We start from the raw sequence: 27203 nt of genomic DNA, 5'->3' as shown, positions 1-27203 counted from the left end.
ACAAAAAGATTCGAACACTTTATAATTTCAATTTCTAAACTCTATATTTTCAGTAAATGTACAAAGACCAACAAAAATGTGTTACATTACGTTTCACTATGCTATACATGTACAGATAAGTAGAAAAATAAGTAGTAGAAAAGACTTTTGAGTTATTATTTATTGTTGTCTAAATATTTTCTCTGGTAAGTGCTCGAATACTTTGTGATCCACTGTACTTGTTACAGATTTAAAGGATGCCTAACTACATAATAAGGTATTTAGGATAAAAAAATGCAGTCTGATTGCTTTCTCTTTTTTTGCAAGATGATATTTAGGTAACTTCATTACTGAGCAATATTTAGGCATGCATAAGAAGGAATTGCTGCAGTTTAATTTTATAAACGGAAGATACTTGGCAAATCTTCGCTGATAAGCTTATTTTTTAAAATACAATCGTGAAACTCGTTCGTCCGGTTTAACAGATCTTCAGTAAAAGACAGTCCGCGACTCTCGACTTCCTGAACATCAGAGCTTCGCTACAAAATCTCGTCCCAGTTTCGAAACTTCTGTCAATAGGCTTTTACTATGAAGTGATAAACCATATTACGTACGTACGTATATAGTTATAATTATAAAATTGATATAATATAACATAAAATTATATAATTTTCATCGCAATAATAGATTTCTGTAAACGAGGATTGTACATTAACAAGTTGACTCTTCATTTGTCTGCCCGCAACAATTTTAGTGAAATCGTTCGAGTGAAAGTAGAACGTCTCTATATGCAGAAGAAACCGTTATTTGCACACGAGAAAAGTTGGAAATATTGCGTCATATTGGATGGTGAAAAAGAAGGTCATAATCGTTGTGACTTGAAAGAAAGTATGTGAGCCGAGCATTTGGTTCAACGCATATTTCTTTCCAAATTCCATTGATACCTATCATTTGACGTATTTAACACATTCTACTGTTCTAAGGTGAACTAAGAATTGTTAAAGTAATTCGCTTTGCTATCAGAACGTACCAACTGCAAGTAGAGCGACGATTATGAATAGCTATATGTAGTTTGATCCTCCATTTAATCCTTATTTAATAAATAATAATTCATACAACAACAGGTATAAATTCAGTGAGATAGGAAGTAAACTGGTTGTCGCGTGCTCGCTAGCGGAAAATCGATTGCGCAAAAGGATGGTACTTTTGCTATAATAGTAAGGTGGAAAAAATTCATCCAACCATTTGTACTGCGCTTTAGTTTTCCATTGTAGGTAGAATAGAGAAGATTAAATAGAGAATCGCGTTAGTAACCTAAGAGAAGAAGGGGAGTGACGAACAATCATAGGAGAAAGAGGAAAAGGAAAATAGCTAATAGCCTCCATCGGATGCGACCAAGATTCGAAGAGAACAAATGAAAGATGCAACTCGCGTTAGTGATACGCTTCGTCATTTTAATGCTTCTTGTTCTTTGGATCGTCGAAGTTAATCGTGCTGGTAAGCAAGCTTTTAATGAAGATAAGAATAGTTGATTGTCACTGAGAAACTAAATTCTCTTCTTTTCCCAGCAAGATTCCCTGGAAGGAGTCGAGCTATGGTGCGGCGAATAAGAGTTGGTCTTGGACATTTGAAAACGAAAATTTGCTTTGGTATGTATAGCATAAGAAGCAGTATTCGTCCAATTAAGTAAGAAATATAAAAGAAGTGGAAATTGCAGAATCAGTTGGCTGCTTTGCGGATCCACCGCCCCGTTTAACGTTGAAAAGGCCGCCGGAGCATCCTAGCATAATTCAAACGAGATTTTTATTGTACACTCGCTCTAGACGAGAATCCCCTAAAAGCCTTCAATATGGTGATGATTTGAAATCCATTCTTCAATCAGAATTTGATTGGACGAAACCTCTGAAAGTTGTAATACACGGCTATAAAGGAAGCGGTAGCGATATTGGTGCGGTTCTTTTGGTACAGGCTCTTCTGGACTTGGTAATTAACAAGAAGCGAATGTCTATTGTCGATCGATAGAGAATTCGTTTATCAGAACAACTTACGTAGATAAATGGTGGCATATCCATTAGGAAGATACGAACATCTTGGTGCTTGATTGGACAAGAGGAGCAGCAACGACCTATTCAGCAGCAGTGGCGAACACGGAACTCGTAGGACGGCAATTAGGTCTAGTCCTTTTAGACGCTGTTAATTTGGGTACTCTTGCTGAAAACATTCACGTGATTGGCTTTAGTCTTGGAGCTCATGTGGCTGGCTGTGCCTCAGAGATCCTCAAGAAGAAAAGTATTCTTCTAGGTCGTATAACAGGCCTAGATCCTGCGTCACCCTTTTTCAGAAATCATTTGGTTAGAGAGAAGTCCAGGAAATTAGATGCTACCGATGCTCGGTTAGTAGATGTGATTCATACGGATGGATCCCAGGACTTTGCAGATGGATTTGGTCTTTTAAAGCCACTTGGTCATATCGATTTCTTTCCAAACGGCGGTAGAGAGCAGCCAGGTTGCAAGGATGTGAAGAATTCTGTTGTTGTTAGCCATTTGAAAGGTACGTGATTAGATGTTTGTTGACCGACGCGATCCAAGTTATTTGAAATTTTTTGAATTGTAAAAATAATAATGTTTCAGAGGATATGTTAACGAAAGAGATCGCTTGTAGTCATTTAAGAGCTTGGGCATATTTTTTGGAAAGCATACGTACAACGAATGAATCTTGTAAATTTATTGCTTGGCCTTGTCCCCAAGGAACGATCTCGTATACGAATGGAATGTGTTTTCCTATGGAATCTACGCTATGGTCCCAAGAAATGGGCTACCGAGCTAATCGCGGTCCTTTAGGAATTTATTATTTGCCCACGAGAGATCAAGAACCATTTTGTGGTAAAGTCAACTTGTATGTAAAATATTTGCAGCTCGTTTTTTATTTGTTTGTTCTTATTAGGCCAGCCTTTGAGAGCATCGGTGACAATTTCAGAAACGGCGACAAAGACATCAGGAATGTTATTCTTAAAGATTGTGGAACGTGATTCAACAATAAATTTCAAGTTTCGATGCACGTAAGATATACTTTAATAACGCTAATACGCGATCTTGGTTCGTAAAAAATTTATCATTACTATTGCGATACACTTGGAAATTTTATTCCATATATGTATCTATAAATAACTTTGACGAAATATTATGTGTTCAAGGATACCTACTCGAAGAAATAAATCGACGACATTCTACGATATTGGTGCAGCAGAATTTCAATTTTTATCGAAAAACCGATCAACGATAGAAGCACGTATTTGGTACCAAAAAGATAAGAATGAAAAAAACGAAGATGCGACTATAATTTCTAACTCGGATATGTTGTTAATAGACACTCTTACTCTTGAGGATAGAAAAGGCAACAAGTACGTAAATGCTAGTTATCTAAAACTAATTAATCTTTAATTAACGCTTTATTTGCATATTTAGATGGAAATATTGTACTCGAAATACTGGCCTAAATTTCGAAGAAAATTTGATAATACTTCGTCAAGAACAGTGCGCCTTTTTATAAGAACAAGCTCATTTATGTAGAAAAAACAAGTTATTTTAATACAATATTTATTATATACAAAATACTAAAAAAAATAAAAAAAGGTTTGAGTAAAAAAATACTTGTTAATTCAACAATTTTCTAATAATAAATTTTATCATCAATTTCTATAATGTATCAGGATTCATTTTTTATATAACCCATTAATTAATTAAATCATTTCCGGAAAAAGAAGAAACGAGCATTTGAAATAGTCTATATAAAGTCAGGTGCGATAACATACAATGGAAACATAACCTATTCATGATTTTAAATCGATCAAACTAATGGTGTGCAACAAATAACAATGTCTTGTTTAAAAAATCTTCTTCTTTTAAAATGTTCGAATCAAGCTTTTAGAAGTGTAAGTAATTGTTATTCGAAATAATTGTACTCAAATGGGATTACTTTCATAAAAGAACAAAACAAACACAAAATAATAAAATTAATATTATTTACAGACAATTACATTTCGACATTCACCAAATTTTTGGCAATGTTATCCGCAAGTTAGAACCATAAATATTTTTAGACCTTTACATAAATCCAATGAAATACGCTCATTATCAAGTAAAAAACAATCCATCTTTAGAAACAGTGTTATCACATGGAAAAGTGTAGCAGTTACGAGCATAGGATGTGCAGTTCTTTTAATGTATATGTATTATCTTCAAGAATCAAAAGATAAAGAAATAGAACGTGAGAGAAGACGTGAGCTAGGCAAGGCAGCAATTGGTGGAAAATTTGAATTAGTTGATTCTAAAGGACAAGTATGGAAGTCAGATGATTTTTTAGGACAGTGGGTTTTAATATACTTTGGTTTTACGCATTGCCCTGACATATGTCCTGATGAACTTGAAAAACTGACAGAAATTGTTGATAAGTTGGGTAGGTTTAAATGACAATATGTAAAAAATGTATATGTCTCATCTTTTATATTAAATTACTTTTTTAGAGACCCAGCATAATACAAAAGTTCAGCCTATATTTATTTCTGTGGATCCTGACAGAGATACGCCAGAAGTTGTAGGCAAATATGTTAAAGAATTTTCTGACAAAATTCTTGGCCTTACTGGAACCAAAGAACAAGTTGCTAAAGTATGCAAAGCTTATAGAGTATACTACAGCAATGGGCCCAAGGATCAAGATTCAGACTATATTGTTAGTCATTTATCTTCCTTATAAGTCGCTTAAATTCTATCTTTGAATATAAAATCACTTTATTTCTGTCATATTCTAGGTTGATCATACGATAATCATATATCTCGTTGATCCAGATGGTATGTTTGTGGATTATTATGGTCTGACTCATACTGCTGAACAGGTTATACAAAGTATGTTACTAAATAAACTTAAGTATGAGAACTTGAAGAAAGATTCTTGGATTCCAACATTGACATTAAAAAACCCACTACCAACATGATTTATTTATATTCTACTTTATTTATATTTATTATGTTAATAGTTAAATCTCAAGTATGTTTTAAGCATTTTCTTGCATTAAATATTACCGTTTACTTATTATGATTGTATAAAAAGAAAAAAATCATATGAAAAATAAATAACTACTTGCACTATTTGAATTAAATGCGAGTAATCGATCGATATATTCTCTTGACATTTATTCCTTAGGCCCTACGTTTATTCCCTAGGCTTCCTTCCGGTTTAGAGAATTCTCAAGTACTCGTTCTTTGTTTATATGCATGTAGATTCCTTTAATATATATTCACGGACAGGACGCTAATATTTTAGGTATGTTCTGCCGTTATTTCAAGAATATCTTTTTCCATTAATACTTAGAAGAGTCAAGCAAAAGATTTTTGTCTGAAAGAACTTGAAACATTTACTGAAAGAAATTTTGATACCTTTATTGTCGGAGGTTATAATTTATACCTTATAAATCATTTCAATTTTGTAGTATGAAAAATTATTTGTTTATGAATGTTATTCTAAGTCAAATTTTTTCTACGTAATGTTTTGATATCGTATAGGAAAAGATAAATTAAAATGGCAGAAGATTTTGGAAGAGATACACCACCTATGTACACAGCAAATGAAGAAACAAAAACTGCTGGACAACCCCTTTCGGATTTTTTACTACAACTCGAAGATTATACGCCAACAGTAGGCAAATGAATTATAATTGTTGTATAATTTGTTTATTATTATTAATAGTATAATTGGTAATATCAAATGATTTTTTTAACAGGTACCGGACGCTGTTAGTGAATATTATTTACATACTGCTGGTTTTAATACGACAGATCCCAGAATGTAAGTAATTTGCAAAAAGCTTGATTAATATATAAATGAAACTTTAATGATTACTGTTTCATAAATATGTGTATAACGATTTTAGAGTGAGATTGGTTTCACTAGCTGCACAAAAATTTATATCTGAAATAGCAAACGATGCACTGCAACACTGTAAAACACGTGGAGCCAATCAGAATACAAAAACGAAAGGAAAAGATCGACGTTATACTCTTACCATGGAAGATCTGACCCCGGCAGTTGCAGAATATGGCATTATAGTTAAAAAACCACATTATTTTGTTTGATTCAGTAGCGTCCTACTTTATCTATTTTTATTCATGAAAAATCTTTATTTATTTAATATTCTTTCACATATATAGAATGAATTTCTAATATGCAGTATATCATTGTACAATTTTTATAAAAATTAAGCGACATGCTACAACAAAAGACATAAAACTGTAAAAGTAATGTAGCTTGAGGGTCATACATGATAGTTTTAAAATGACTAGGAAATTTAAATATATTATACTCTATCCGAAAAATTAATTTCAATATCTTTTTATTGTATACGTATATTGTAACATAAATATCTATAACACTTCAGTATTTGATGACATTGAATTTTGGAAATTTAAATCTCAAAAAGAGGTCGTTAAAATTTAATTTATCAAAAATAAACGACAATAAGAAGGAAACATTAACGAATACAAAAAATTCCTTTGCTTCTAACGTACCGATCAGTTAGAAAGTTAATTCTAAGATCATAAAGATACATACATATCAAAAAAATATCTTCAGCTGATAGTGATTAAAAAAATAGCATATGTCGCTAGTAACTTTTCAATACATCAGGTATACCAGCAACTCCGCATGCGCTTTATTCTAAAAAAACTATCAGCCATATTGGTGTGTTGTATCGCTGCCCTCAGTAATTTCGAAGATCAGTGAGGTATTTTTCGCGTTCATCATACGATCTTTTTCATATTCGTTGCACTACGAATAATCGGGATTGCCAGTATGAAATTTAGTCGAAATAGATTGGCCACTTATGGACTTTTATGACATTCATGAGCGGAAAAAGTTTGGTTAATGTTGCCACCTGGGCTCACGGAAATCAGTCTGTTTAAGAACATGTCGTAAATAAATGCGTACTATTTTCACTAAACTGGAATGTTCATAGGATATTTACACCTTCTTCTACATTGTTGTTTCTTCGTTTAAAATAATCATTGTTAGGTATTGGTTGATTTTCAAAAGAATCACAACTTTTATGAATACTTTGCCATCGTCTGCCGTCCTCTCCTACCTTCGCTCACTTTTACTTCATACTTTTTATATATCTCAGTTCTATGCCTTTCATGATAACATTAAATTTATATCGTTGTAATTATTATTGATCATCGTGGTTGCGCGATTTTCGTCGAGCAACAGGTAAAGATTGTCGATACAATTTGCTATAATTATACCAATTAGGTTTATCTTGAATATCTGTGATTATTGTCATAAGACATGCTTGATACAGGTAATATTTTCCCACATCATTGTGTTTTCTATTGGTGTCATTTCTTAAGACAGAAAAGCTAAATATTTGTTAATCATACATATTATTTTTACTACTATATTTTTCTAACTAATTTACATGTGAGTTTAGAAATATAATTCCCAACATGATAATAATCTTTCGAAAACTCTATTCTATGATAAAATATTATGTCTTCAGCAAATAGATCATCATGACGGATTCTATGAAATTTGGTCCAGAATGGTTTGTAATGTTTTATATATATAATACAATTATTAATTCAGTGTATTTCTTTGCTTATACATTTTACTTGTTATGATGAACATATAGGTTGCGCAATTTGTCTGGAGATACTTGCAATAGTAGCGGTGGTGGTGGAGGTACTACAAGTTTAACAACTCCACGTTATCAATTAGCTGAACATAGATACGGGCGAGAAGAAATGTTGATCCTGTTTGACCGTAATTGTAAACCTCCTGAACCATTGACAAATTTCTCATCATTATATGTTGAGAAAACTCAACTTCCTTTGGCTCTTATACAAATGACAGAAGATGAAACGGTAATTAACCATGTATTCTTTTCTTGCATTCACAAATTTGATATTTATATTGAAATTTAAAGGATATTTATATTTATTTATGATAAGTAATTTAGTTATAATAAGTAGATGTATCAAGAAAATAACTTTTTTTTATATATGATTGTTAATCTATCATACTTTGCAATATTATGATTGCACATGCATTAATTGTTATTTAGAATGCTAATTAATATTGTGTATTTAGCGATTTATATATATTCTTAATACATCCTATATTGTGTACTGCCTCAAGTTAGTTTGAATCTAAAAATATAACACACTGGAGCCCTTGTGCCAGTTCTTCATAGCACTCTCCTACCTGTTGTATATTTTACATAATCATTACTAGTTTATTATCATTCTATGTTATATCTTCTTTCAATTTTGTATCCATTACAAATTAAAATGTTACCTCTCATTTATTGACATATATATAGTATATACATTTCTTAGATATTAATATTAAATATTAAATTATTTGGTAAATTAAAAATATATTCATTGCATTATCATACAATCTTTTTAGCGGATGTGGAACGGAGGAATAACTAATGGTGGTCGAGGAAGAGGTGGAAGTGTAGATCGTGGAGGACGTGGAAGAAGTGGAAGAGGTAGCTTGTATTCTTCTCATTATTCCCGTGGCGTTGGTTTCGATGATTCAGGAGATGGATCACGAATTGACAGTCAACCATTTCAAGTATGTAGTTTGTTTCATTCTATAGAAAAGATTTCAAGTAAAAGAAGAATTATTCTTTTAATTGATCAGTGAATATATTTTGGTATCTAGGGAAGAAATCGCCCATTTGATAGGTCGCAAAGTGAACGTGGTTGGTCAGAAAGAAATGGAGCCTCAGATCCAGGTGAATGGAATGGTTCTACTAGTCCTAGAAAAGAATTAAGTCGTGGGGCTAGTGGTAGTTCTCTTATGGAAAGTAATTGGCGGCGTCATCGTGGTGGTACAGAAGACGATGACGGTTGGCGGAAATGGGGTATATAAACGTGTATCTTCAGTTCTGCATATGTATAATTAAGTAAAGAATATTGCTTATGTAATAATCAATTTGTATTTTAGGTAGGAGTAGTTGGCGCGAAAGTGGGAGTATGGATAGAGATAGATTAGAAAGAAATGAAGGAGATGGAGAAGAAGGACGAAGTAGTGGTAGTAGATGGGAACATCGTGGTAGTCATAGAGTTACACATGATTCAAGTCATCATCCGCCCCCTCGTACAACGCGCTCTTGGGATTCAAATCATCATGATAATAATCATGACAATCTTCCCGAATGGTGACTTTCTAATTGTTTTTATCACTAATATAATCTACTAGGAAATTAAATATATTTTAATCATGTTTAATGATTGAAATTCATTCTAGGGCTACTGAAAATCCTAGCGAAAGTGGAGGAAGTTTCGATGCTTCAGGTGCTTTTCACGGTGGAATGTATTCAGATGATGATGAAGATGGAGTGATTAGTGCAGGTGGTACTCAAGAATCAAGGACTCGGCGTGTTTCCGAAGGAAGCGCTACTAATATTAAAAAACCTAGTAGCAAACCTTTATCTTATAGTTCAACTCAGGGACAAACAGCGGGTCGCAATTCCAATAGTGGAATTAGTTCAGTTAGTAAAGAACGACCAAAGTCCTTACATCCGCTCGATGATAAAAATGAATGCATCGAGAAAGAAAGGAGAAGCAGCTCTCCAACAAAACTGCCCATTACAGTTTTAACGGATAATACTGTTACTAAAACTTTGACGTCAACATCATCTGAAACTTCACAGAAAAGAAATACAGTAGCAACAAGTACGGAGCATACGAAGACTGAAAAAATGCCATCGTCCGATTCAGGAACCAATAAATCTCCCACTAAAGAAAAGAAAAAAGAAGATATTGAAACGGAAACAAAGTTGGATCCGATTCCTACTACTGCGAAAAGACAAGTTCCGGTGCAAACGGAATCTCAAAGGGTCGTACATAGCGCGGAAATGGATAACGTAAGGCATAAGTCGGAAGATGATTTAGACAGAATGAAGGAAGAAGCGGACGCATTAGTTGCAAAATTGATGGCAGATGAAGAAAATCATAGAGAGAAGACTGCTAGTATACCGCCTTCTATTGGTAACCAATCTTCTACAGTTTCATCCACGAATGGACAGGAGAAATGGTTTTACCGTGATCCACAGGGTGAAGTTCAAGGTCCATTTTTAGCCAGTGAAATGGCAGAATGGTGTAAAGCTGGTTACTTCACAGCAGGATTAATGGTAAGAAGAACTTGTGACGAACGGTATAGCACTTTAGGAGACTTAATGAAGATGTGTGGCAGAATACCGTTTATACCTGGACCTCCCATTCCTCCCTTAAAGGTACAAGATCTTTTTGTAATCTTTTGGAATATAACAAATGTTTTAGTGTTAAGGAAAATGCATATAGAAAAAGATTTTTTTCATTTGTTTCTTTTAGTTAACGGATCAGGTAATACCATCTGTTCCTAACACAGTGCCAGCTGGTATGACTGCATTATCAAAATCTGGTATAGAAGATCCAATTCTTCTACTTCAGTATCAACACATGCGATTGATACAAAATCAACAATTACTTTTAAGACAAATGCGGACATCGGCTATAGCAAAACTTTCTCAGTCTGAGCATTGGGCAACGTTAAGTCCTATAGAACAAAACCAATTGATTTTTCAATATGTTTTTCATGACTCAGAGATTCCAGAGATGCCAATCTCTACAAATCCATTCGTACCTCACCTTCCGTCACAAGCTTCAAATCCAGTTATGCAACTTTTCACTCAAATGCAACAGGTACCAATTTATCTCATCTAGAATATATACTTATAAAAAATTGTGATATTAAATTTCTGTAATATTTTGTTCCTCAGGCTAAAACGCAACCAGAAACTCATTTAACGTCAAATCCACATTCAAGTACAACAGCGCATCCACCTACAGTCGATCCTATACAACAACTTATACAACAGATGGGTGGTATGCAAAATATATCGGGACTTCAACAATCAAGCATAAATTCAACGTCAGCTGCAACGCAAGAGGACAATCCCATAAAATCTTTGTTACGTCAACTTAATGTTAATGCAAATGGCCATCCACAAACACCTCATATCGATACCGTCTGGCCACAACCCCCGCCACAAATAAATCCACAATTTAATGCACAGAGTTGGTTAGCGCAAGTATGTATTACTTTGTATAAATTTCCATTCAGAAAGATATAGGTTTATAAATACAGTCAATATATTACATACTGTTCAGGTTGGACCGATACCAGCAGTACCTCCAGGCCAGTTACCTACATCATTATGGGATCTGCATACTAAAGAAATAAAGACTGAACAGCAGATATTGGTAATTACAGTTTCAAAATTTAGATTACTTTATCGCTTAGAATATAATTAAAAACTGAAAGTTATTATTATGTCATAGGAAGAACAAAATCTTCGATTACAAGAAGATAGGAAAAAAGAAGAACTTCGAAAACAAGAGGAATTACAACGACAAGCTGACGAAGAAAATGCGAAAAGAAAAAAGGAAGAACAAGCCAAGCAGGCAGAAGAAGCGAAGCGAAAAGATGAAGAGAGAAAGAAAAAAGAAGAAGAAAAAAAACGGAAAGAAGAAGAGAAGCGTAAACAAGAGGAAGAAAGAAAGAAAAAAGAAGAGAAAAAGCGTAAGGAGGAAGAGAAAAAACGAGAAGAGAAGCGAAAGCAGGAAGAAGAAAATTTAAGGAAAAAACAAGAGGAAGAAAAGAAAAAAAAGGAGGAACTTAGAAAGCAGGAAGAAAAGCAAAAGAAGGAAGAAGAAAAAAGGAAAAAGCTGGAAGAGGAACAAAAAAAGCAAGAAGAGGAAAGAATGCGGTATATTTTGCAAATAATTATGTATTTGTGAAATATTAATTATTTGAAAAAAAAGAGTTAATAAAACCTATTTCTCTACTTTTTCTATCGTAGAAAAGAGGCAGAGGCACGTAAGCAGGCTGAAGCTGAAGAACAAGCTCGGCGAGCAGAACAGAGACGGCGGGAAGCGGATGCACTCCGTAGATTACAAGAACGAAGTAAAGCACCATGGGCACAGGCGCCTCGTGCACCAGCTCCAGCTACTCCTGCTGCTTCACTTGCTGAAATTCAAAGACTCGAACGAGAAAAGAAAGCGGTATACTTCGAAATTTTTAAGAAAGTATTATCATTCCTGTAGAAACTATATACTAATAGCTATAAATGTTTGTTCAGGAAGAGCAACGATTTCAACAAATGATGCAGCAACAATTAGCACAGCAGAAAGCCATAGAAACAGCTCAAGAAGCATCAGTAATGGACTCTTCTAAAAGATTGCAATTTAAATGGGCAGAGAAGGCTACAGCTTCTACAAAATCTTTACCAGTAAAGAGTCTCGCACAGATTCAACAGGAAGAGCAAGAAAGGATCGCCAAGGTAAAGGTACTTATTACTTTTTCCATGTCTTATGCTATCGTATATTAATTTTGATATATTTTTTCATTTGTCTTGAGATTTTGTTGTTAAATTCATGAACTTTTTTACATTCCTATAAAAGTGAAGAAAAGAAATACAATTGATAATTGATAATCATATCTTACTGATTGTTATTGCTGACACTTTAGCAGCAAGAAAGGGAACGCCAAGAGAAGGCAGGACAGAAAGAATCACTGAACGTACTGAAAAACGCTGGAATATGGGGTGCTGCTTCTCAGTGTTTGAATTGGGCCAATTCAAGTAGCTCTAATAATAATCAAGTTTGGTCGAATAATAGTGGTACCAGTGGTTTTTGGGACGATCCTACGCCAATTAAACCTACGGCCGTAAAGCAATCTGTTAAACAGACTACTACAGTAAAAACTCTTACTGCCAATCAACAACAGCAACAAAGTAATAAAACAAATAAGAGTAAGAATAAACGAGAAGAGGAATTGGTTAAGAAATTATTTGAACAAAACACTGCCAAGACAGATGATTTCACACAATGGTGCAACAAAGCCCTAAGTGGTTTACAGGTGTCTGTAGACAGTAAGTAGAGACTCTTTCACGTACGTATTTTTGTTCTGTTTATAAATGGTTTAATTAGTAAATTTTGCGTGTACACAGTCCCCACGTTTGTTGGATTTTTGCGAGACATTGAGTCTGCATACGAAGTAAAAGAATATGTTCGAGATTATCTTGGCGATAACAAACAAAGTTCAGAATTCGCAAAGCAATTTTTAGAAAAACGTAGTAAATGGCGATCGGCCCAACGACCTCAAGCACAAGCGGATGACTTGTGCAAACCAGCGCCTGCTGTTAATCCTAATGCACCCACGGAATTTCAGGAAGTAAAGGTATCTTGAGTAGATGTAATAAAAACTGGTAATGATTGATGATATGTTTCACAAGCGCCTAAGTGCTTAATATAATCTTTCAGGGAAAGTCAAAGAAGCCAAAGAAGGGAAAAATGTACAAAGTTGATAATAGAATTCTTGGCTTTAGCGTAACCGCAGCCCCTGATCGAATTAATGTAGGTGATCGCGATTATGGAGAAGGTGTTTGAATTAATTCTGACAACTTTAACTGTATTATGGAAATTGTGCAACGCTTGGCCCAACAAATGGTTTGTTATTTATTTATTGTAGATGCCAAATAAGTTCTAAGGAACCCGTTACGAGTACTTCGTTAAAAGTATAAAAGATTTTTCTATGATTATGCGTGTAAGGATCTTATCTCTCGTATCCTTTACTCGTACATTAATGGGAGCCTTAGATACCGTTATAGCGTGGCATTATTTCCTTTTTAAACGGAACTGAAAGACACTCTGAAAGAAAACCCAATTGTACATACTACTCAAAGAAAGATACTTCTTAAAACAAGACAAACTCATCTCTTATTTACATGGTATGCATATAAATATAAATAAATGAATGATTATATGTATTATATATATGTATATGTATGTATACATACTACATACATATATTGCATTAACACATTTTGTAATATTTCACTTTCATCGCCGTAAGTAAAGAAATTATGCCGATCGATAACTCGTACACGCGGAAACATCGCAGTCGAAAGCAATATGTGCTCATGAAGGTGTTCAGCAAGCAAAAATAAATTGTTAATATGTGATCGTAATCAAAAGAACTTCGATCAAGCACGATATTGATGGAGTACATTAATATTATCGAATGCACCAAGTATGATAATATAAATCCTATGGATTTCTTTTTTTATCGTAACATCATGATAACGATACGACTTCGCCTTGGATTACGTTTTGCTTATTATGTTTTAAGAGAATAATCTTGTGTTTAACACATTGAAGAACTTTTTTTTAATCAATTTATGACCGTTTTTAAGAATAAAGAACTAATAATATTTTGACTGAATGATTGAATATTAGGAACAATTCGGACAATGAATTGCACATTATACGTAGAGCCAATCACTCCTTATTCCGAACTTTTGTTTACATAAAGCAACCATGAACGGAAGGACTTATTACAAAGAAAACTGTATGTTTCAAAGCAGTAATATTGCAAAGAAAAAGAAGCTCTTGTACTTTCTTAACACTGTGAATACAATGGTATATTTCAAAGAATAAAAATAGTACTTGCATGTTGTACGATTTATAAAGAAAATAAACTATCTTCCATTTTCCTGTTTTGCACCAGAAAATATGAAAGTAAGCTCATGTAATGTTAGGAACGTGTACTGTCGATTTTGAAAAATTTACATAGCACATAAGGAAATTTCAGATTGATTACTGCGTGTGCCTACGTGTGGATCTCACTCTCGTCGGCATAGCCTTCTTATTAATATTGAAATCAATCTAATGATAAATATTTAACAAGGAATTTTATGTAAGATTTTAATTAATGCAACAACTGAAACCAGTATCTTTTGTAAAGTTTTAATTATAATTATAAGTATACATGTGAACTGTCCCACCTCTAGCAGGGAGTTAAAGGAGAAAACTTTTAGCACCTGTATAAAAAATATTGATTTCTTCTTTTTCGTTTTTCATAATTGAACTAATCTTTGCATAAAGTGGTACGAATACTCTGTAAGTAAGCAGAAAATGTTACGACAGATCTGACAGCTCTTAATATTATGATGGTTGTTAATTAAGGCTCATTGGTCTTCTTTCAATATGAGAAGAGTATTTTTAGAAGATCATAGATCCTTACATGAAAGATTTATGTATAAATAGATAAATGTACAGTAATACAAGGATAATTAAATAGAAAAAAACAGATAATTGAGATATTGTATTAATATTATTATTGTATCTAACGTACAGCGTATAATAAAATAAATATTATTATATTTTCAATTTGACCCTATTATTTTAGCTGATGTAAAAAAGGGAGTAATTGGTGCAATATATTTTTCATATGTAAATAATCACTGTGTATGTGCGTGTGTATGATTATAAATTATAATATTATGCAAATTCATCAATCATTCATAAAAAGTTATGTACGTAAAAGCATATAATAATTAAAACAACGTTTGACACGAAAATAATAAAATAATTTTACATAAGTTTAATTTTTTTTTAACAACTGTATTTGTACTTTGGACACTGTATTTCTGTTTTTGTACATATATATTTATACAACATGAAAATATGTTATCTCAAAAGAATGTTAGGAAGTATTTTTATGAATAGTTGAACCTCTTGCACGAAAAAGTATATTTAAATCGTACTGATAGGAATGTATTTGGTATATAAAACACATACTATCAAAATGCTTATATCACCTTATAGTACATCTTGGAAATAAAATATTAATCCTCTTTATCGTCTCCTCGAGGCTGTATGACGTTAATTTCAGCATAATCTTTCGCAATATCAATGTACTAAAAATTATTACATTTGTTATTGTTATTATGTTATTATTGTTAATTGTTACAAACTTTTAACTTACCTTTTGCGGTACAAGGATTTCTAAAATTTGTAAAATGATGTAGCACAATGATACAACCAGTAAATAGGCTAATACTCCACTTTGAACATAACTTGCTAATTGTTGACCTAAATTCTTTTTATTTTCTTGTTTTACTAAATTGTAAACTATTTCAGTCCTTTTAGTAATATTAAACCAGTTATAAAATAAACTTATCCTTCTATGCATTTCAAATGGACATCTAGTGTTTCCTTCTTTATAATCTGCTATAGCAGATTCTAGTCCACTAATAAGAGCAGGTACTGTAGGTTCTACTAAATAAATTAAATCAGGTGGCAGTACTTCAGGTATACCACCGACTTTTGTTGAAACAACTTGTAAACTATAATAAATGGAAATATTATATCAATATAAGCAGTGACAACTGTCTTAGTGTTATTGAAAGATAATGTTTTACCCGCATGATGCAGCTTCAACAATTGCCATGCAATATGCTTCTGTCAGACTTGTATTTAGGAATATATGACCCTTATTCAATACATGTCTAATTTGAGAATGCTCTAAGCTTCCAAGCAACGTTACCCTATGTTGTAACAAGTTTCTTTCTCGTACTTCTTCTATGAGCCATCTTTTGGGACCATCTCCAGCAATTAGAAATTGCACATTCTTGTATCGACTACAAAGATCGGGTATAATACGAGCTAATAAATCGACGCCTTTGCGATATACTAGTCGCGATACTATGACTATTGTAACTACAATTAATAATAGATAATGTTAGTAGTATTATGTATCAATTTTATGGCATAATATAAATATGAAAATAAAAAAGAACTTACTAAAATTATCATCTCTTTTACTGATGTCAGGCATAAATAAAGTAGTATCAACTGCATTTGGGATAACAGAAACTTTCTCTTTTAAGACCTTTGCCCTCAATACTGTATTCTCTTTCCCAGTATGTGATACACATATACAATGGTTGCAATCAGCTAACGATATCTCTAAAAATTTATTTGTTAAAATCGCAGAGGCATCCGCAAAACCAAAAAGCGAATGATCTGTGAAAATGGTCTAAAATCCCAGCATACAAGAAGAATGTATTGTATGAACATATATTTTGTCGTTAAGTAACAAACAACTTACTTTTAATCCCATCAAGCGGCCAATTAACATCCCTTCGTGAGCAAGAGCAGAGAATGCAGAATGGCCATGAACTATTTGGATTTCTTCCCTTAGAAAGATATATCTAATGAGAGGGATAGAACAAATCATTGTTGGAAGAACACATTGATTGTAGAATACTTTTACTGGTATGTAATATACCTTAAAATAAAATATTTTTAGCATTAATAAACATTCTTTGTATAGACTTTATACTTTCAAATTACAAATATTCTTTATACTGTACGTTACTTTTAGGCCATTTGTCATATAACGCACTCCGATTCTATCGCCATAGGAATGAGTAAGCACTACAACTTTATGTCCAAGCTCCATTAAACATTGAGACAAATTAAAGATATGTTCCTCAACACCACCCATATTAGGATAAAAAAAATCAGACACCATACTGGAAAATAGAATAGATGTTAAGTACTTCCTTTTATAAAATTTATTTTATGCTATTATACACCAGATAATGACGTTTCTTCTAAGATATTTTAAATAGTATAATAATCACAAACCATATCTTATGTTTTATGATGTTCATATTGACGATTAAATTGAAACATGTCTCATGTAATAAAATAATACGTGCTATTCGTTGAATATAATTGAGAACATCTGAAGTATTTGATAACTCTCTGCACATTGATTCACGTGCAAATAGATATTCGTTGACAAGTTTATCATATTAAAAACTTTGTTAAATAACTAAATAAATAAATAAATAGTTAAATACTAAGTAAAACTAACTTCTAAATAATCGTTTTTATCTTTCCGCATAAAACATTTCAATTCAATGAGTGTTTTATACACGTAAGAAGTCAGATAAGGTTATTAAAATTCTTTCGAATTTCCTATGGTACATCTGTAAAGATGAATTGATATCTCTTATTATTCTAATTTTAATTGCGAAGGTCAACGTATTCATGTTCTTCAAATACTCTTAGCATAAACAAATTCGTTGCAAACTCATTATGAACAAAGCAAATAATGGAGATAAATACATTTCAATTGAATAAAAGTGGTTCGACTTTTCACTAATATCAATGAGTTTCGAGGTTTTGTATCTCGAAAATCGATATTCAGTCGACAAGAAAATTGAATTTTTTTTCAATCTATTGCATGCCGCAAGATGTAGAAAATCCAACAAGAAAAAATATTATTTTTCTTTATTATTTCCTTTGAACATGTTAAGTTCCCAAAATTTCTAGTATATCGTAAATTGAATTTCTAAAATGATATTATTCCAAGATGTATATAATCATACACCACTATATATCATAGACTACGAATTTTTATGCATCTTTATATTTTTATGAATTAAAGAAATAGAAATTTAAACAGGAATTTATTTCATCTACCAAATATTAGAATTAAACTGCGAATTTTTACGCATTTATAGAAAACTAGAAAGTGCAAAGTCACACGAAACGCACATAGCATGAAAAAATATGTAAAATATCCATATATAATGCTTTCTATAGTAGTGATATTTAGTAGGTACAACACTTTTCTATCGAAGTTTTGTTTTTTAATTATATTTTCAAAAATATGAATTTGCATAAAAATCTGTAATTTAACAATAATATATACTATAAAAATAATATAGTTGCTTCTAGAAAAAGTTACGTATTTCATTATGTTACTGTAAAAATTAAATATGGTTTAAATAATTCAATTAATCAAATATTAGCCAATACATTTACGGATAAGATTGATTTTTTCTGTAGCACTACTTATTATCTCAAGAAATCTTTATATTAAGACTTACGCACTGTTTAGATGTTTTTAAATTATGTTTTAATTATAGCATTTTTAATTGTTTTAGTTTAGTTATGTTTAATTGTTTAGTTATGTTTTAATTATAGCATTATATTGCATATATTATGTAGCTATTACTGCTTTTTTTTTACTTTTCCTTTTTGTCTTCTATTTTTATTTATTTTTTGCTTCACATATACGTGATACGTAATATGTATGTATATATAATTGTATGTATATATTGGATTTATACCCTCAGTTCCTACACTTCTATTCACAAATAAATAAATAATAGTAATATATAATGATTATTTATATTTATACGCAATGTGTGCATATTGCATGCACATTATAATCTAATTATAAATTTCTTTTCATTTCTTTTAAGTATTACTACTTTGTTATTGAAACATAGAATAAAAGTTAGATTACCACTATCCAATAATAAACTGGTAAAGAAAAGGCTATCGTAATTTATGCATATGACCAAATATGACCGTGCCTATCTTATAGATATAGTTGCAATTGTTACATCGTTCGTGATTGCGCGTAGAGAGAGAGACATACGACGGAAAGTGAGATAGTGCAGGTAGGAAAACATTAGTTAAAAGAAGATAGAGAGATAGTGGAAAGAAGAAGGCAATGCATGGTTTGGTTATATGTCGGTGGTCGGTGCACAACAAATGGTCGACATGTTTCATCAACGATGCGGTCATCGTGTAACTTTAACAAACAACAATTGCACGGCCATAAGGGATTTTTCAGAATATAATCATGGATTGGTTCTCAGCGCGGAACCGCTTAAGGACGATGAGCTTTTTGAAGTCCGCATTGACAAAAAGGTACCGAATCGCAAACTTTGAACTTGTCTAGTTTAGTAGTGAATCCTTCGAATCTGTCAAAACGTTGTTTACACTGTTGATAATTTGAAGTTTTCAATTTACCATTCATTTATATTTAGGAGTTGCACGCATTCCGTGTTCCTGTTAAAAACTGTCATAGAATGCATCAGTAACAAATCAAATTGTAAATGCTCGTACTTTGTTTATTGCTTTTGACTTATTTTTAACGATTTAATGTAGGTTTCGTGTCGGATTATCAAATTTAGGATTAATACTCGTTTATATACTGTAATATACTCTAAATTATCATGTATTGTAATATAGTTTAAAATTATTATCTTTATAAAAATACAATTGCACATATAGTATATATCAAATATATTAGTGAAAAAGTTAACATTTCTATGGAAATTACTAGTCATTTTATATTGAGTTATTTTCTTTTTAAGTTCAAGTTCTGTTATGCAGATGACATCATGGAGCGGCAGTATAGAAATAGGAGTAACAGAATGCGATCCAGAAATAATAGAATTAACAGCCTGTGCTACTAATCTTCGTCAAGGAACTTGGATTATGGTTGATTCTGGCATAATGCATGATGGAATAAGAACGGTAGAAATGTATGGAATGTGTCTTAACGAATTACAAGAAGGAAGTACTTTAGGAGTAATGAGGACATCTAATGTAAGTTTTTTTGTATATTAATGTTCTAATGCTTGTTTTAATAAATAGTTTTATTCACTTCTTGTTTTCTTTTAATTATAGCATGAATTGATATTTTATATCAATGGTGTCTCTCAAGGAGTAGCTGTATCCAATATTCCAGAACGCATTTTTGCAGTTGTAGACATGTATGGCGATTGTGTGCAGGTGACTATAACTCACCCACAAGTTGTCTCCACTTTATGTAACGAGCCAAAAGATGAAGTTGAAATTAATAATGACTTCGCTCTTGGAGAAGCATCTAATTCCTCAACAACTAATCTAGTCGCTAATTTGAATGTTAATTTAAATGTTAATGTTAATGTTAATTTACCTAAGAATCCAAGTCCTGCAGCTATTAGGGAGGATAGATTAAGATTTCATGAGAGAGTTGGCTCGCTGGTAAAATTGTCTAACAATGCCAGAACTGCAGAAAGGCGAAGACCCTTAGACGAATTTAATAATGGAGTAGTAATGACTCATAGGCCATTAAGGGACAATGAATTATTTGAGGTAAATAAGGAAAGTCTAAAGTAAGAAATGATCTCTAATGCATGAGACATTAGTGTAAATTATATATTACTATAGGTACGAATTGATAGGCTTGTACACAAGTGGTCAGGTAGTATAGAAGTTGGAGTTACAATGCATAGTCCAACAGCATTAGAATTTCCAGCAACAATGACTAATATGCGGTCAGGAACAACGATGATGTCTGGGTGTGGAATTTTGGTAAACGGAAAGGGCACATGTCGTGAATATGGGGAATTTAATTTAGATGAATTAAGGGTAATTAAAATCAAAGTGGAGTGTTACTAAGAATGTTTTGTATTATATGTGATTCAATAAAATACTTATTTAGGAAGGTGATAGAGTAGGCATGATAAGACGAAGCAATGGAAATCTTCATTATCTAATAAATGGATTAGATCAAGGTATTGCCGCTAAAGTACCTGTAGGTGTATGGGGTGTTATAGATTTGTATGGTATGACGGTAAAAGTAACAATCGTCGATCGTGATGAAAGGGAGGAACAAAACTTAATTACTAGACGAAACACGTTACAATTGCAAGGTTTAAATGGTAAGAGTTTAGTATCAATCATTTTTCTTATATTATTGATTTATGGTACAACACCGCGATACATTTTTCGGATACTTCTGTTATTTAGAAACCGAAGAAGAGCCGCCAGATAGACTTATGTTTCATTCTTGCTGCGGTACACATGTCGAAGTGATTAATAACGGACGCACTGCGCATAGGCCTAAGTAAATAAAAACTTATTTAACAATGTACATGAAATTTTATTAGAGTGTGTGTGTAGTAAATCTATATGCCATTCTTTTTTAGCGTAATGGATGATTTTAACAACGGTGTTGTATTGACTTCAAGACCATTGAAACCAAATGAATTATTCGAAGTGAGGTTGGACAAAATTGTAACAAAATGGGCAGGTTCTATCGAAATAGGAGTTACCACTCATTCCCCAACTGAACTAGAGTTTCCTTTCACTATGACAAACGTTAGGTATGTAAATTAATATTTCCAATTAATATTAATATACATATATACTTTTTCCTAAATTTATGTTAAGTTTATCGCCCGTATTATTGCTCGAAGGTGGTCATATCCCTTGCAGATCCGGTACATGGATGATGACAGAAAATGGGGTGATGCACAATGGTACTATGATAATAGACCAATATGGTCAGAATCTTGATCGACTACAAGTGGGAGATCGTGTAGGTGTAATGAGAAAGGACAATGCAACATTGCACTTTTATGTAAATGGTGCTGATCAAGGGGCTGCAGCGATGAATGTTCCTGAGAAAGTTTATGGTGTCATAGATCTTTATGGGCAAGCAGCACAGGCAACTATAGTTGACAATACAGACTTCTATAGTCCTACTACAAACAATTCAAGCTTCAGCAATACAACCTTATATAGGTTCGTAAATTTTGTTCCCTTTTGAACATGCGATCGAAGATATTTATTATTAATTATTTTTCCCAAATAGTGATTTGAGGTTTCATCATATACATAGTAAGAATGCAAAAATAATAAATAATGGATTGACTGCATTGAGGCCTAGAGCTTTAGGAGAATTCAATGAAGCCATTGTGATTGCAAATCGTGCGCTGCGTGATGGTGAAATGTTTGAAGTGACAATCGATAAAATGGTTGATAGATGGACAGGAGCAATTGAAGCAGGTATATATTTAAAAGTATAATTTACATTCTTTTGCTTAGTAGGATATTAGTAGGGAAATATTTTTTTAGGTGTAACTCTTATAAGACCCGACGAGTTGGAATTTCCATCTACGATGACGGATATCGATCACGATACTTGGATGTTGTCTGGATCTAACGTTATGCGAGATGGTGTTATTTTAAGGAATAATTACGCTTGTGATTTAGACAAACTAATTGAGGGAAATCGCATTGGCATGATGCGATGTTCAGATAGTAGTTTGCATTATTATTTAGATGGAGTAGATCAGGGACCTGCTTGTACAGGTGTACCACCACATGTCTATCCTGTGATTGAATTGTATGGACAATGTGTTCAGGTATATCAAAGTTAAAGACTCTTATCTAATCTCAAAGATAATATAATAAAAAATATGATATGCTATTCGTATTACATATATATATGTATGTATGTATATTTATTTATTTATTTATTTATTAATATCAATTCATCAGGTTACAATTGTACAACCGGAACGCAGGGATCCAACAACACAACAGTATTTGCCATCAGAAAACAGTACTAGTCAACAACCTACATCAGTAATTCAGCTTCAAGCTCAGACAGAGATAATGCATAAATTTCACGAATCTGTTGGTTTAAATGTTCAATTAAATAACGATAGAACGGTAGCAACTAGGTGTAGAGAATATAATAATGCTATATTATTAAGCGAAACACCATTAGAAAATAATGAACTTTTTGAAATTGCCATACAAGAAGTAGCTCGTGAATGGAGTGGTTGTTTAAGGATAGGTGTTGTGAAAAATGAAAGTGGAAACTGGTTAACATCTATGAATCTTGTACCTGGCATGGGGTCCATTTCAACAGATGCTTGGTACTTAACAGGTAATATTGGAATAAAATGAATACGATACATATTGTATAATTTACTACAATTTGGAATCTTATATATATAGGTAATGAAGTAAGACACAATGGATATGTTTTATGTATGAATTATTGTCCAAGTTTGGAATGGTTACGTGTTGGTGATAAAATTGGACTGAAACGTACACACGAGGGTAATTTAAAATTTTATATAAATGGAGAGGATATGGGTATAGCGGCATCGAGTATACCGGAAATGGTGTATGCTGTGATCGATCTTTTTGGTAGTACAGTAACTATAAATATAACGAGTAGTAAACAACAAAATAATGCAGTATCTCCAAATGCTAGTTTGAGATTGCAAGATTCTTTGGAATTATTGCTAGATCCAATGCCACCAGTTTTGCGAAAGTATGCCTTTAATTATATATTCAGAGTATGCGTGCTCATCTTTTTTTGATTCTTGAAAACATACAATATTGTTATTTCATATATAGTGATGCTGGAATGGACACATCTGTAGATGTATCTGAAGGAAAATTAGTAAACGATGCAACACTCACACCAACGCAATCTGCTGCTCATTTTATAGGAGAAAACGATTGGAGTTATGAATTCCATGAAAATCATGGCAGAAACATACAACTCGAAAGTAAGACTTCTGCACGAAGAGTTGCAAGTTATAATCAAGGTATTATTTATTCTCATATCTACACACACTTATTGACTTTAACATTTCTTACATCATATGTTGTTTCTAAGGAGTGGTAATGTCTAGTCGTCCTTTACTAAAAGGAAAGCCATTTTTAGTGAAAATAGAGAAATTGAACAAACGATGGGTTTCTAATATTTATTGTGGAGTAACTTGCATTTCACCTGAAAAAGCTAATTTTCCCTTAACTGCTCTTGGCTTCAAAAAACATTCTTGGATTATTTGTAGCGACTGGATATCACATAATGGTATTAGGGTAAGTATTAAACAAATTGATATAAGACATGAGACATATATTACCAAACTTTATCCTTAGATAAAGACAAAGTATGGAGCTGCTTTGGAAAGTCTTCACTGTAATTCTATAGTAGGTTTATTTATCGATGACGACAACAGATTACACTTAATTATCAATGGTGTAGATCAAGGCGTAGCTGCAACGGACTTACCACCTTATGTTTATGCTGTATTTGATCTGTATGGTCAATGCGAACAAGTTTCCATTGTTGCAAATAATGCAGAGCCATTCTCATCTACTACCGATAATAGTATAACATCCGTGGAATCTATGAGAACGAAGCTAGAAGATGCGGAAAATTCGCGAGAGAAAGCAGACTTAGAGTGTCACGAAAAAGAAAACGTCATCGCAGCTGCTTCTTCGGATTTATCTTCCTCTACCTCACCAAGTGTGCCGAGCCAGTGCAGTTCGAATACTAAAGACGATGATATTGTGGAATATGCAACGTGTAACAACGATAATGTGCATTTAACGAATAATGTTGAGAACAAAGCTATGCCCAGTATCTCAGACGGTAATAATTTGGATTCAAACTCGGATATAAATCACGACACAACACGAAGTATTAAGAACAAGATTTACGATAATTCAAATCAGTTGAATAATAGCGCGATATTGAATAGTCAGTCAGAAAATTTGACTATTAGAAACGAATGTACAAATGTAGAGATAAATAATGCAACTAATATTAATATTAAAAATGGCACCGCAAACAGCACCAATAACATAACTAACTTAAATACTAACGCTAATAATGCGATAAACGAAAGCATAGTATCTAATAGTCAAGGAAATAATATAAGCTCCTTGCATCAAAATAATGCATCTGTTAATATGTTAAGCTCATCTCAGACATTCTCGTCTCAAAATACATTGAGTAACGCAATATCTGATATTTCGAACACTGTTTCTTCTAGTTTCAACGAAGTGCGTTCAAATATATCCTGGAATAATACAGTATCTGTTGATAATTCCGTTGGTGGAAATACGATTTTAGGACAAAATACAGTCTCCATTCATAATGCACCATTGCTGCATCCATCGCTACCGTCCATACCTCTTGGAACAAACAATATACCCATGAAAAAGTGTGAATATCTAAAGGCGTGTATGAGATTAAAGAAATCACTGGTTTTACCGGATGAATTCTTTTCCTTAGAAGATGTACTTTGTTATTGTAACAACTGTTATAAAGTAGAAGGGGATAATGCAATTTGCAAAAAGGGTGAACCTCCGGCAGAGTTTGCTGTACCGATTGGATGGGCTAGGTTTCCATTGAAACAAAGTATTAACGCCAATCAAATTCCACAGAGTACAACCGATAAATGGCATGTTGCTTTCTATGGTATACGTCTGGATGCAATTAGGTAAACAAACATATTTAGAATTTAACAAAAAAGACCTTTTTGCATAATTCTAGTTTTATGTGTTATTTTAGACTAATTCTCGACACAGGAGAACTTATGACAAAAGAGCAATTGGATATGAGTAATTTAACAATGAATATAAAGACCGAAGATCAAAACCCTCAGGTAGTCTTTTCTCCTAGTATAAAGTATGCAGCATCTGAGGAATTTACCAAGAGATATCCGTAAGTACTTTCACATGTAGTAGTGATTAATTATGAATTATCAATTTGTCATATTTCATAGATATATTGATACTCAATCAAATAAAAAGTTAAATGCTTCAACGGCATTTCAACTACTAGTAAGGCCTGGTTCATATACAATTAATTCTGGTGGTAAAGATAGCGATGACCCGCAGTTCGAATCTGTCAAATGGGCTACCAAAGAAGCTGGGGCTACGGTTATTATGGCTCTCTTAATTCACCTCGATGAATTTTAATTTATATAACACGAAAGTAATAGAAGAGAGTGATCCAGAGTCGCGACGGTTACGAGAGATACACTTTCGTTTAAGGTTGACAATTGTACATAAAGATTATATGCATAACGTAATATAATTACTGTAAGATAAGTTTTTAAAATCAATTTTTTATCTTCAATTATTCCGTCGAATCTTTGTCGTGTATATTTACGTTGAATTTTATGTTAAGTACTTGTCAGTAAAAACGATAGCGATCATTTCGTAAACATCTGTTAAGGCTTTCGTTACCTTGCTCTTAATTCAGTATGCAGTATTAAAGAAAAATTCATGATAGATGTAATTTATCGACTATGGAACGAACAAATTTGTAATAATCAGTTCAGCAACGTATACAGTAGCTTGTATATCGAATGCATAGTACATATGTATTATGTTACACGTTTAATGTAGCTACTGGCCTAGGTTCACAGCGATAAGGATTATGTCGAGTAAATTCTAAAGGTTTGTCGCTACATTAAAGAAGCACTTTAACCCTCAAGCTTTACGCCTAACAAATACCAAATCTTTAAATGTTAATAACATACAGGTAAAAATTTCTCTTTCTTTCTCTCTCTCTCTCTCTCTCTCTCTCTCTCTCTCTCTCCTTTTTTTTTTAAAGCACGACCTTTTGCAGCATCGATCAAGAAATATGTTATCTGTATAATGTAGAAATAAAGCGATACCATTGTAAATCATATTACGAGGCTACCATAGAAAATTCAAAAATTAAATTCCCACGAAATTGAAAATATTCGGGAAATATAATAACTATATTTTCAAATACGCTGTTTAGAATTGTAATTTTTCTTTGTGGATATCATGTGCACTATTTATAAATGCATACAAATAATATAAGTGGCAAGAAAACGACGAATGTGTCTATCTTTCATAAGCAGTTCATTCAATTTGTTACCATTATTTTATTCTTTTCTCCTAATA

General features: G+C 32.6%; 6 protein-coding genes across 17 annotated transcripts; 5 read left to right on the top strand and 1 right to left on the bottom strand.

The window, feature by feature from the left end:
• The first annotated feature begins 1327 nt into the window (after positions 1–1327).
• LOC126874181 (pancreatic triacylglycerol lipase-like) lies at positions 1328–3854 on the top strand. 2 transcript variants are annotated; one of them, XR_007692678.1, is made up of 9 exons: positions 1328–1476; positions 1548–1628; positions 1697–1962; positions 2055–2529; positions 2610–2861; positions 2923–3037; positions 3173–3379; positions 3444–3611; positions 3740–3854. XR_007692678.1 is itself a non-coding variant. In XM_050635900.1 (8 exons), the coding sequence occupies exons 1-8, from the start codon at positions 1401–1403 to the stop codon at positions 3526–3528; spliced, it is 1557 nt and encodes a 518-aa protein (XP_050491857.1). In that variant the 5' UTR covers positions 1328–1400; the 3' UTR covers positions 3529–3854. The 2 variants fall into 2 exon arrangements, 1 of the variants encoding a protein (XP_050491857.1); XM_050635900.1 differs by having other exon boundaries at positions 3444–3854.
• Positions 3762–5299, top strand: LOC126874202 (protein SCO2 homolog, mitochondrial). The gene is made up of 4 exons (XM_050635958.1): positions 3762–3910; positions 4008–4434; positions 4502–4707; positions 4787–5299. The coding sequence occupies exons 1-4, from the start codon at positions 3854–3856 to the stop codon at positions 4967–4969; spliced, it is 873 nt and encodes a 290-aa protein (XP_050491915.1). The 5' UTR covers positions 3762–3853; the 3' UTR covers positions 4970–5299.
• On the top strand, positions 5160–6351 carry LOC126874214 (transcription initiation factor TFIID subunit 10-like). The gene is made up of 4 exons (XM_050635981.1): positions 5160–5298; positions 5538–5670; positions 5756–5820; positions 5906–6351. Exons 2-4 carry the CDS (start codon positions 5554–5556, stop codon positions 6105–6107), a joined length of 384 nt encoding a protein of 127 aa, XP_050491938.1. The 5' UTR covers positions 5160–5298; positions 5538–5553; the 3' UTR covers positions 6108–6351.
• Positions 6352–6497: 146 nt separating this feature from the next.
• LOC126874168 (GRB10-interacting GYF protein 2-like) lies at positions 6498–15251 on the top strand. 3 transcript variants are annotated; one of them, XM_050635865.1, is made up of 16 exons: positions 6498–6754; positions 7526–7570; positions 7658–7889; positions 8437–8607; positions 8698–8899; positions 8983–9196; positions 9286–10273; positions 10371–10721; positions 10799–11110; positions 11190–11282; positions 11361–11788; positions 11882–12083; positions 12161–12367; positions 12550–12952; positions 13031–13260; positions 13344–15251. In XM_050635865.1, the coding sequence occupies exons 2-16, from the start codon at positions 7539–7541 to the stop codon at positions 13467–13469; spliced, it is 4191 nt and encodes a 1396-aa protein (XP_050491822.1). In that variant the 5' UTR covers positions 6498–6754; positions 7526–7538; the 3' UTR covers positions 13470–15251. The 3 variants fall into 3 exon arrangements, with proteins under 3 accessions (XP_050491822.1, XP_050491824.1, XP_050491825.1); XM_050635867.1 differs by having other exon boundaries at positions 6498–7041; XM_050635868.1 differs by having other exon boundaries at positions 6498–7570; positions 12161–12361.
• Positions 14813–19067, bottom strand: LOC126874184 (phosphatidylinositol N-acetylglucosaminyltransferase subunit A). 8 transcript variants are annotated; one of them, XM_050635921.1, is made up of 8 exons: positions 17517–18689; positions 17245–17401; positions 16975–17154; positions 16668–16902; positions 16286–16583; positions 15850–16210; positions 15683–15781; positions 14813–14979 (listed from the first exon to the last, which is right to left on the bottom strand). In XM_050635921.1, the coding sequence occupies exons 1-7, from the start codon at positions 17642–17644 to the stop codon at positions 15710–15712; spliced, it is 1431 nt and encodes a 476-aa protein (XP_050491878.1). In that variant the 5' UTR covers positions 17645–18689; the 3' UTR covers positions 14813–14979; positions 15683–15709. The 8 variants fall into 8 exon arrangements, with proteins under 8 accessions (XP_050491878.1, XP_050491877.1, XP_050491876.1 ...); XM_050635920.1 differs by lacking the exon at positions 14813–14979 and adding an exon at positions 18699–19067 and having other exon boundaries at positions 15177–15781; positions 17517–17863; XM_050635919.1 differs by lacking the exon at positions 14813–14979 and adding an exon at positions 18770–19067 and having other exon boundaries at positions 15177–15781; positions 17517–17863.
• Positions 19068–19309: 242 nt separating this feature from the next.
• Positions 19310–27134, top strand: LOC126874166 (neuralized-like protein 4). Of its 2 annotated transcripts, none has more exons than XM_050635861.1 (17): positions 19310–19601; positions 20070–20285; positions 20367–20816; positions 20892–21092; positions 21166–21385; positions 21474–21570; positions 21653–21829; positions 21942–22250; positions 22321–22514; positions 22584–22873; positions 23010–23403; positions 23475–23796; positions 23883–24076; positions 24148–24353; positions 24414–25762; positions 25834–25986; positions 26048–27134. In XM_050635861.1, the coding sequence occupies exons 1-17, from the start codon at positions 19419–19421 to the stop codon at positions 26241–26243; spliced, it is 5151 nt and encodes a 1716-aa protein (XP_050491818.1). In that variant the 5' UTR covers positions 19310–19418; the 3' UTR covers positions 26244–27134. The 2 variants fall into 2 exon arrangements, with proteins under 2 accessions (XP_050491818.1, XP_050491819.1); XM_050635862.1 differs by having other exon boundaries at positions 19371–19601; positions 20051–20285.
• Positions 27135–27203: the final 69 nt, after the last annotated feature.

Source organism: Bombus huntii, chromosome 16 (assembly GCF_024542735.1).
Source record: "Bombus huntii isolate Logan2020A chromosome 16, iyBomHunt1.1, whole genome shotgun sequence".
NCBI lineage: Eukaryota > Metazoa > Arthropoda > Insecta > Hymenoptera > Apidae > Bombus > Bombus huntii.
The sequence above is the reverse complement of the archived record's forward strand: the minus strand, read 5'-3'. Positions and strand labels throughout refer to the sequence as shown.

What these genes read in the sequence shown, in the direction of transcription:
- LOC126874166 (XM_050635861.1), top strand. Translation starts at nt 19,419, where the DNA reads ATGTCGGTGGTCGGTGCACAACAAATGGTCGACATGTTTCATCAACGA. An exon ending in AAGTCCGCATTGACAAAAAG is followed by an intron (nt 19,602 to 20,069) that starts GTACCGAATCGC and finishes TCTGTTATGCAG; the next exon opens with ATGACATCATGGAGCGGCAG. An exon ending in ACAATTGCAAGGTTTAAATG is followed by an intron (nt 21,386 to 21,473) that starts GTAAGAGTTTAG and finishes TCTGTTATTTAG; the next exon opens with AAACCGAAGAAGAGCCGCCA.
- LOC126874184 (XM_050635920.1), bottom strand. Translation starts at nt 17,644, where the DNA reads ATGTGCAGAGAGTTATCAAATACTTCAGATGTTCTCAATTATATTCAA. An exon ending in ATATGACAAATGGCCTAAAA is followed by an intron (nt 17,155 to 17,244) that starts GTAACGTACAGT and finishes TTTTATTTTAAG; the next exon opens with GTATATTACATACCAGTAAA. An exon ending in GCCGCTTGATGGGATTAAAA is followed by an intron (nt 16,903 to 16,974) that starts GTAAGTTGTTTG and finishes CTGGGATTTTAG; the next exon opens with ACCATTTTCACAGATCATTC.
- LOC126874168 (XM_050635865.1), top strand. Translation starts at nt 7,539, where the DNA reads ATGACGGATTCTATGAAATTTGGTCCAGAATG. An exon ending in CATGACAATCTTCCCGAATG is followed by an intron (nt 9,197 to 9,285) that starts GTGACTTTCTAA and finishes AATTCATTCTAG; the next exon opens with GGCTACTGAAAATCCTAGCG. An exon ending in CAAGAAGAGGAAAGAATGCG is followed by an intron (nt 11,789 to 11,881) that starts GTATATTTTGCA and finishes TTTCTATCGTAG; the next exon opens with AAAAGAGGCAGAGGCACGTA.
- LOC126874202 (XM_050635958.1), top strand. Translation starts at nt 3,854, where the DNA reads ATGTCTTGTTTAAAAAATCTTCTTCTTTTAAAATGTTCGAATCAAGCT. An exon ending in AGAAATTGTTGATAAGTTGG is followed by an intron (nt 4,435 to 4,501) that starts GTAGGTTTAAAT and finishes TTACTTTTTTAG; the next exon opens with AGACCCAGCATAATACAAAA. An exon ending in ATCAAGATTCAGACTATATT is followed by an intron (nt 4,708 to 4,786) that starts GTTAGTCATTTA and finishes GTCATATTCTAG; the next exon opens with GTTGATCATACGATAATCAT.
- LOC126874214 (XM_050635981.1), top strand. Translation starts at nt 5,554, where the DNA reads ATGGCAGAAGATTTTGGAAGAGATACACCACCTATGTACACAGCAAAT. An exon ending in TCGAAGATTATACGCCAACA is followed by an intron (nt 5,671 to 5,755) that starts GTAGGCAAATGA and finishes TTTTTTTAACAG; the next exon opens with GTACCGGACGCTGTTAGTGA. An exon ending in AATACGACAGATCCCAGAAT is followed by an intron (nt 5,821 to 5,905) that starts GTAAGTAATTTG and finishes TAACGATTTTAG; the next exon opens with AGTGAGATTGGTTTCACTAG.
- LOC126874181 (XM_050635900.1), top strand. Translation starts at nt 1,401, where the DNA reads ATGCAACTCGCGTTAGTGATACGCTTCGTCATTTTAATGCTTCTTGTT. An exon ending in GAAAACGAAAATTTGCTTTG is followed by an intron (nt 1,629 to 1,696) that starts GTATGTATAGCA and finishes TGGAAATTGCAG; the next exon opens with AATCAGTTGGCTGCTTTGCG. An exon ending in AATTTCAAGTTTCGATGCAC is followed by an intron (nt 3,038 to 3,172) that starts GTAAGATATACT and finishes TATGTGTTCAAG; the next exon opens with GATACCTACTCGAAGAAATA.